The 8,934-nt window shown below is 50.9% G+C and overlaps 1 protein-coding gene across 1 annotated transcript; it reads right to left on the minus strand.

Moving 5' to 3' along the window:
• Positions 1-327: 327 nt before the first annotated feature.
• On the minus strand, positions 328-1,706 carry RAB42 (RAB42, member RAS oncogene family). Its single transcript, XM_080802588.1, has 2 exons — positions 1,414-1,706; positions 328-880 (listed from the first exon to the last, which is right to left on the minus strand). Exons 1-2 carry the CDS (start codon positions 1,650-1,652, stop codon positions 457-459), a joined length of 663 nt encoding a protein of 220 aa, XP_080658714.1. The 5' UTR covers positions 1,653-1,706; the 3' UTR covers positions 328-456.
• Positions 1,707-8,934: the final 7,228 nt, after the last annotated feature.

Below are 8,934 nucleotides of genomic sequence, written 5' to 3' on the forward strand. Positions count from 1 at the left end.
GCAGCAGCGTCCCGACTCGGTGCCTCTCAGCGTCCAGGCTCGGGAGTGTTGCCAGAAATGGCAGAGGGGAAAGAGTGTTGAGCACAGTTCTTGTCATTGGCTGGCTCTGGCTGAGCATGTCCCCCCAACCATTTCTCATTCATGCCCACCACCCCACCCCACACCCACGCCACCCACCCACCCCCACACCCCCGTGGCATGGGTCTTCTGTGAGCCCCACTGACAACGGAGGAAACAGGCTGAAGGACACGAAGCTGCACACCTGGCTTCTCAGAGCTTTCTGGCAGAAAGGGGCTGAGGTCTGAAACCCCAAAATCCAGGAGGTGTGACTGCGAGGATACTGTTTATATTAACCCTTTAAATACATCCTGCCCTTTGCTCTCCAGAAAGATACTGACACCCCATCCCAGCAGCACTTCTGAGGTTGGCACTGCTTTAATCCTTTCCCTCCCAGAGTCAACACTGGCATGGACCTGGGGGCTGCTTCCTGGGGGGGATGCTGGGGACCTGGGTCTCGTGGATGAGCCGGACACCCCCCCAGTCCTCCTCCAGCTTGATGTCCCCCTGCTCCATGGCCTGCTGGATGGTGTCAGCAAGGGTGCTGAAGGCCAGGTCCACATTGTAGTTATTCTTGGCAGAGGTCTCCATGAAGGCCATGCCCAGAGAGGCAGCCAGCTCCTCTGCCTCCTGGGCGGAGACACAACGGGTGCTCTGCAGGTCACTCTTGTGGCCAACCAGTAAGAAGATCACCTTGTCGGGGCCCCGAGTGGCCATGACCTCCTGGTGCCAGTTGCAGATATGTTCAAAGGACTTCCTGTTTGTCACATCAAAGACCAGTAGGACACCCACCACATTCCGGTAGAAGGACCTGGTGATGCACCTGAAGGAGGGGCAGTGAGCTGGGAGAGGTCTATGCCTGCAAGCCGCCCCCCCACAGGCACAAACCCCATAGCTCATTTCACACTGCCCAGTGTTTCTCTGCTCCCAGCGTCTGCCTCTCCCCCAACAGAGTGGCTGCACCTCAGCTAGGGAGCAAGTTCGAGTCACATCCTCTCTGGACCATTCCTCCATTCGGGGAGGAAGCGGGGTGTTTTCCTGATGGCAGATTTTTGCTTCCCGTTCTCTGCCTGGCTCCTTCCAGACCGCCCCAAACCGCTCTTCCTTTCCCGTCTCCCTGGCACCTCCCGCTCGGCTCCGGTGGGCTCGCTCGGCAGCCGGGCCACCCATCCCTCCGGGACTCAGGCCTCTGGCTCAGGGGGCTTGGTCCACCCGGCTGCATCTGTGGGACGAACGACTCCGCGTGGAGGGCCAGAGACCAGGGCAGGGGCCCCCAGACCCGCACTTGGGCCACTGAGGCCGAGCCCTCGGGGGGGGGGACCGCCCGCCAGCTCCCTCAGCCCGCCCGGCCCGCACCTGAAGCGCTCGTGGCCCGCCGTGTCCCAGAGCTGCAGCTTGACGCGCGGCCCGGCTCGCAGCTGCAGCTTGCGGCTGTAGAACTCGACGCCCACCGTGGGCGCCCCCTCGGGCTCGTGCTCTGGCTCCGGGGCCCCGGGCGCGCCCGCCACATAGCGCCGCAGCAGCGACGTCTTGCCCACGGCCGCGTCCCCCAGCAGCGCAATCCGGAACTGGTAACGGCAGCCCCCCGTCTCCATGGCCCCAGTGTCGCGGTCCAGCCGCCCCAGGCAGCCGCCCGGCCCGCCCGGCCCCGCCCCGCCGGCTGGCCCCGCCCCTCGCCCTGGGGCGCGAGACACCTGGGCACGTGCTCTCCTCCCTAGGGGCCCCAGCTTCGTCCTCTAATAACCCCGACTTCTCGGGGTGGCAGATTAAAGAAGGCAGTGTGGGGAGGAGGACGAGTGAGGGACGAGAACCCAACACGCACGGCCCGAGATGAACCGTCCACCTCATTCCGCCGGCCGGCTTCTCTCTCCAGCCCACTCTCCGGGCAGTGCCCAGATTGGGCCCCTGATGCTGGAGCTGGAGACACCACTCTAGAAAGCTGATGGTTTATAGGTGCCCATTCCCTACCGCCCCACCCAGGTGCTGCTTTCCCGGAGCTCTAGGGCCTCTCAGGGCCTCCAGTTCAATGGTCAGCTTCAATGTTTTAACAGCCGCCCCCCGCCCCCGGCCCCCCGCCCGCAGCCTCAGCACCTGTCTGGGCGGGGCCTCAGGGCCCAGAGAGGGACGCCAGCAAGGCTGGTAGGAGGCCCGACAGACATAGATAAATGCGATTCTAGAGGGAGTGCAGTTGGCCTGTGGCCTGGATAACTAACTTTACCTACTTACTTACTTAAATTTATTTGACAGAGAGAGATCACAAGCAGGCAGAACAACAGGTAGAGAGAGCAGGCTCCCTGCTGATCAGAGAGCCCAATGCAGGACTTGATCGCAGGACCCTGAGATCATACCTGACCCGAAGGCAGAGGCTTAACCCACTAAGCCACCCAGGCGCCCCGGGACAACTAACATTTATGTGGCCCGATGGTCAGTTCTTCACACTGCGCAGCAACAGCTTTGAGAGGGCCATAGCGCGCTTATTTTAGAGCCGAGGAGACTGAGGCTTGTCTCAGGTCACAGAGCAGAGCTGAGACTCACATCTGAGTTTGTCTCACTCTTCATTACCCCCCTGATGCCACAAAGGGGGATGGCAAACCAAGAAGACCAGAACACAGTGGTCAGGTCCCCGTGGGTTGGTGGCAAGGGTAAGGCCGGAACATCTGCTTCCAAGAGCCAGTCTACCCTCTCCAGTCAGGCCTTCTGGAAATCCAAGTTATCAAGGCTCGGCTTCTGGCTGGTCCCAAACGGCTCCATCTGTGGGTTTACTCTCACTGTCCCACTGTGGGTGGATTTTACCAATTGGACTTGTTTTGGCAAATTGGTGGTGAGGCGAAATCCTCACTGTTAGAATCAAATCATCGTATATTTCCTTCTCGCACAACCTTGTAAGATGTTGTTATTCTGCTCATTTTTACAGGTGAGGAAACTGAGGCTCAGAGATAAAGACTCTGAGATCACTCAACAAGGACGGCACACTAGCTGCCGAGTTTACCCAAGGCCAGAACCTTATTTGCTATTTCTGTGTCTGACAGGACAAGTGGAGGATCTGGGAAGGCCCAGGTTTTTTCACACTCTTTTTTTTTTTTTAAGTGGATATATGTATGTATGTATGTATGTAAGTAAGTAATTTCTACACCCAAAGTGGGGCTTGAACTCATGACCCCGAGCTCAAGAGTTATATGGTCTACCAACTGAGCTACCCAAGGGCCCCTCTTCTGGCTAACTCTTTTTTTTTTTTTTTTTTTTTTTTTAAAGATTTTATTTATGTATTTGACAGACAGAGATCACAAGTAGAGAGGTAGGCACAGAGTGGGGGTGGGGGAAGCAAGCTCCCTGCTGAGCAGAGAGCCTGATGTGGGGCTCGATCCCAGGACGCTGGGATCACGACCTGAGCCAAAGGCAGAGGCTTTAACCCACTGAGCCACCCAGGCCCCTCTTCTGGCTAACTCTTAACAAATCAATAAGAAGCCATTTTAAGGGGCACCTGGGTGGCTCAGTGGGTTGGGGCCTCTGCCTTTGGCTCAGGTCATGGTCCTGGGATCGAGCCCCACGTCTGGCTCTCTGCTTGGTGGGGAGTCTGCTTTCCCCTCTCTCTCTGCCTACTTGTGATCTCTCTTTCTGTCAAATAAATAATAAAATCTTTAAAAAAAAAAGCCATTTTAACAGGTACCCATGTAATATCAATCATTGGTCACCTATGTGGTAGAGCCTGAAGGGGCCTATGTCTCTGCTCGTCCCCTACCTCCAGGAATAGGAGAGAGAGAGGAGCCTCAGGAAGGGTGTGTGTTCGGAGAGGAATCCTTCCTGCCAACTTTGCCCAAATTAAGAGTCTGCCCCACTCCCACCCTCCCCACTGATTCCTCAATTGAGTTATTCTCTCCACTTCACTCTGTGTAGCTGGAAAAATATTTGTGTGTGTGTGTGTGTGTGTGTGTGGTCCCTATGGATGCCTCTAGCCCCTTCTTTACCCACCACTGGTAGTCTGAGCTCCAGCCATGCTCCACATTTTTCCTCTTCTTAGGCCTCCGCCAGGAACACTCCCCTCTCCTCTTCAAAGGGCTGACTCCAACTACACGCCTTAGGTTAAATCCCTGTGTGCAGGAAGCCTCTCACTGGCCAGTGAGATCACATGCCCTTTTGGTCACTGTGAAAGCTGTCTCCCTCCTAGGTCACTTGAGGGCAGTGATCAATGGTGGTATGCCCAGTGCTTGGCACAAAACAGGAACCAAGTAAATATTTATGGTTGAAGGAATGAATGAAAGTGGATAAGTGCTATTCATTCATTAATTCAGCCAGTCAAATTCACAAGAGGGCTGGACTCTGAACTCGAGGAGCTACAGGCTCAGAGAAGACATTGTGCGGGAGGTGGTTCTGAAGCCGGGTCTCCCAGGACAAGGAAGAGCTGGGGAGTTCGAGGAACAGCACTCCAGGCAGGAGCCGCTGGACAAAGGCAGAGAGGCATGAAACTGCTTGAAAGGCAGTTTGAACCCAGCATTCCCAGAAGCCTTTGTAGTCAGCACTCGTGGGCAGTGCACTGTCAGCACTGGGCTCTTTGAACTTCCTCCCCTGGAGTCTCCTGCGGTGGGCTAGGGTCATGTGCCTGCCCTCTGCAGCTAGCACCAGAATCCAGATGTCAGCTGACCTTGCCAGAGACTCGCTGTGTGACTGGGGTGGGCTAAGAGACTCTCCCTCCCCACCCTGCTTCCCCTTCTGCTTCCCCACCCTGCTTTCCCTCCGGCAAATCATGGTGCCCACCTCACAAGAGAATCCCGAGGAGCTGTGCGGCTGTGCAACACAGCAGGCAAGTTGTGCGCATTTGCATGAGAGAAATCGAGGTTTTAGTTCCAACCCCCACTTACTAGCTATGCAGCCTTGGCCAAGTTTGATTCATTCCTTAATTCATTTACTTCGTGTTTCAATAAGTGCTACCTCACATACCAGGCACTTACACAGCAGTGAAAATAAAAAGACACAGTTCCTGGTCTTGGTAGTTCACACTGTAATGGGGAAGACAGAAAAAAAAAATCCACATATAATGTGATGTCAAGAAGGAATAAGTGCTGGGGCGCCTGGGTGGCTCAGTGGGTTAAAGCCTCTGCCTTCGGCTCGGGTCATGATCTCAGGGTTCTGGGATTGAGCCCCACAATGGGCTCTCTGCTCAGCAGGGAGCCTGCTTCTTCCATTCTTTCTCTGCCTGCCTCTCTGCCTACTTGTGATCTCTGTCTGTCAAATAAATAAATAAGGGATGCCTGGGTGGCTCCGTTGGTTAAGCGGCTGCCTTTGGCTCAGGTCATGATCCCAGCGTCCTGGGATCGAGTCCCACATCGGGCTCCTTGCTCAGCGGAGAGCCTGCTTCTCCCTCTGCCTCTGCCGCCACTCTGCCTGCCTGTGTGCTCTCTCTCTCTCTCTCTCTCTCTGGCAAATAAATAAAATCTTTTAAAAATAAATAAATAAAATCTTTTTTTAAAAAAGCAATAAGTGCTATAAATAAGCAGGATAATGGCTTGAAGGGTGACAGGGTGCTACATCAAAATAGGGTTTTCTGAGATGACATTGGAACAGAAAACCAGGGGGAGTGAGGGAGTGAGTAGTGTGGGTGTCTGTGATATCAAGAGAGAATATTCTAGGTAGAACAGCATGAGCAAAGGCCCTGAGGTAGGATCAGGCAAGGGATGTTCAAGAAGAGCAGAGAGGGTGAGGGAGCATAATGAATGAGGAAGCAAGTAGTGGGTGATGAAGGCAGAGAGGAGGAGGAGCCAAATCATATGTGGCTTCAGAAGCCATCGTGGGAGTTCCGCATTTATTCCAAATGGCTTGTAAAGTCAGTGGAGATTTTGGAGCAGGTGAATAATACAAATTTTTTCTTAGTTATGTTTTTTTATTTTTACGTCTTTTTAAACATTTTTTTAAAGATTTATTTATTTATTTACTTGAAAGAGATTACAAGTAGGCAGAGAGGCAGGCAGAGAGAGAGAGGAGGAAGCAGGCTCCCCATGGAACAGAGAACCCAATGCGGGGCTCATCCCAGGACCCTGGGATCATGACCTGAGCTGATCATGACCTGAGGCAGAGGCTTTAACCCACTGAGCCACCCAGGCACCCCTAAAAAATTTTTTAAAAAAGATTTTATTTGACAGAGACACAGCGAGAGAGGGAACACAAGCAGAGGAGCAGCAGAGGAAGAGGGAGAAGCAGCCTCCCCACCCAGCAGGGAGCTGGATGCGGGGTGCGGTCCCAGGACCCCAGAATCATGACCTGAGCCAAAGGCAGAGGCCCAGCCACTGAGCCACCCAGGAGCCCTTTTACATCTTTTTTTTTTTTTAAAAGATTTTATTTATTTATTTGACAGACAGAGATCACAAGTAAGCAGAGAAGCAGGAAGGGGCGGGGGGAGCAGGCTCCCTGCTGAGCAGAGAGCCCAATAAGGGGCTTGAGCCCAGGACTCTGAGATCATGACGTAAGCCGAAGACAGAAGGTTAACCCACTGAGCCATCCAGGCGTCCCTATTTTTACATCTTAATGGAGGTATAAGTGACACTCAGTAAACTAACTGTACATATTAGAGAGTACAGTGTAATGACTTTTTTTTTTAAGATTTTATTTATTTATTTGACAGAGACAGCAAGAGAGCATAAACAGGGGGAGTTGCAGAGGGAGAGGGAGAAGCAGGACCCCTGCTGAGCAGAGAGCCCAATATGGAGCTCGATCCTAGGACCCTGGGATCATGACCTGAGCTGAAGGCAAACACCCAACTGACTGAGCCACCCAGGTGCCCAATGTAATGACTTTTGATGTAAGTGTACATCCATGAAACCAATACCACAATGTAAATAATGAGCATATATCACCCCAAAGTTTCCCCTTGTCCTTTATTTTGTTTCATTGATTGTAGGCTCCATGCCCAGTATGGAGCCCAATGTAGGGTTTGAACTCATAACCCTGAGATCAAGACCTGAGCTGAGATCAAGGATCAGATGCTTAACCAACTGAGGTACCCCTCTCCATGTCCTTTTTATTTATTTTTTATTTTTTCTCCATGTCCTTTTTATATTCTTCTCTCCTGACCCCCCTGAGAGTTTTTAATTTTGATGAAATGTAACTTATTAATTCAATATTATACTGGAGGTCCTAGCTAATACTATAAGACAAGAAAAAGAAATAAAAGGCATCCAGATTGGAAAGGAAGAAGTAAATCTTTGTTCACAGACATGTGAAAAATCTTAAGAAACTTACAAAGGAGCTACTAAAACTAATACATGAGTTTAGGAAGGTTGAAGGATACAAGTTAATATGCAAAAAATAATTCTGTATACGCTAGCAATGACCATTTAGAATTTGAACTTGAGGGGCGCCTGGGTGGCACAGTCATTAGGCTTCTGCTTTCCGCTCAGGTCATGATCCCAGGGTCCTAGGATCGAGCCCCACATCGGGCTCTCTGCTCAGTGGGGAGCCTGCTTTCTTTCCTCTCTCCCTTCCTCTCTCTCTCTCTGCCTGCCTCTCTGCCTACTTGTGATCTCTGTGTCAGATAAATAAATAAGATCTTTTTTTTTTTTTTTTTAAAGATTTATTTTATTTATTTGACAGAGAGAGATCACAAGTAAGCAGAGAGGCAGGCAAAGAGAGAGAGGGAGGGAAGCAGGCTTCCTGCTGAGCAGAGAGCCCGACATGGGACTCGATCCCAGGACCCTGAGATCATGACCCGAGCCGAAGGCAGCGGCTTAACCCACTGAGCCACCCAGGCGCCCCAATAAATAAGATCTTTTAAAAAATTTAAAAAAAATCAATTGTATGTGTAGGTCTGTTTCTGTACTCAATACTATACTGTTTTGATTACTGTAGCTTTTTTTTTTTAAGATTTTTTATTTTACTTATTTATTTGATAGAGCACAAGAAGGGGGAGCAGCAGGCCCAGGAAAAAGCAGGCTCCCCGCTGAACAGGGAGCCTGATGCAGGGCTGGATGCCAGGACCCTGGGATCCTGACTGGAGCCAAAGGCAGACGCCTAACCTACTGAGCCACTCACATGCCCCATTATAGATTTTTAATAAGTTTTGAAATAGGGTGATATAAGTCATCCAACCGGGATGTTGGATGAGTCATCCATTCCGCTCTGGGATCATAACCCGAGCGGAAGGCACGGCCTTTAACCCACTGAGCCACCCAGGTGCCCCAGTCAATTGATTTCTACAAAGGTTCCAAAGCAATTAGATGGATAATCTTTTTCAACAAATGAAGATGGAACAATTTGAAAGCCATATGCAATAAATAAACTTTGACTCTTACACCGTGCACAAAAATTAACTAAAAATGAATCCTAGATCTAAATGTAAGAGCTAAAACTATTAAGCTCCTAGAAGAACAAGTAGGAGAAAATGCGTTTGAGCTAGGCAAAAAAATTTAAATTAGGACACAAAAAGCACAAAACATAAATAAATAGGCATATTGGACTTCATCAAAATTTAAAACTTTTGCTCTTTAAACATCGTGGCTGGTGTGTTGAGAGCAGACTATAGGGAAGAATGGCCGAATGAGGGAGACCAATTAGGAGGCTACTGTGATTGTGGGTCAGCAATGAGAGCGTCCACGGAGGCGGTAAGAAAAGGTGTTAACCATCTTAAAGGTGGAAAACACAGGATTTGCTGATGCATCGGAAGTGGGATGTTAGAGACAGAAGAATCCAGGGTCCCTCCAAGGATGTACTGAGATTGGGAAGAGCAGGTGTGGAGGAGGAAAGACTGTTCTGAGAAGCCTATTTATTGACCAAGTGTAGGTGTCTCGGAAGCTGCAGCGTGTAAGGTCTGGAGCTCAGGAGAAAAGTGAGGCTGGAGAACTATTTGGGAGTCATCTGAAAGTTTCTTTTTCTCAGAGTCTGTCTTCTCCA

This window comes from Martes martes (genome assembly GCF_963455335.1).
Source record: "Martes martes genome assembly, chromosome: 4".
Classification (NCBI taxonomy): domain Eukaryota; kingdom Metazoa; phylum Chordata; class Mammalia; order Carnivora; family Mustelidae; genus Martes; species Martes martes.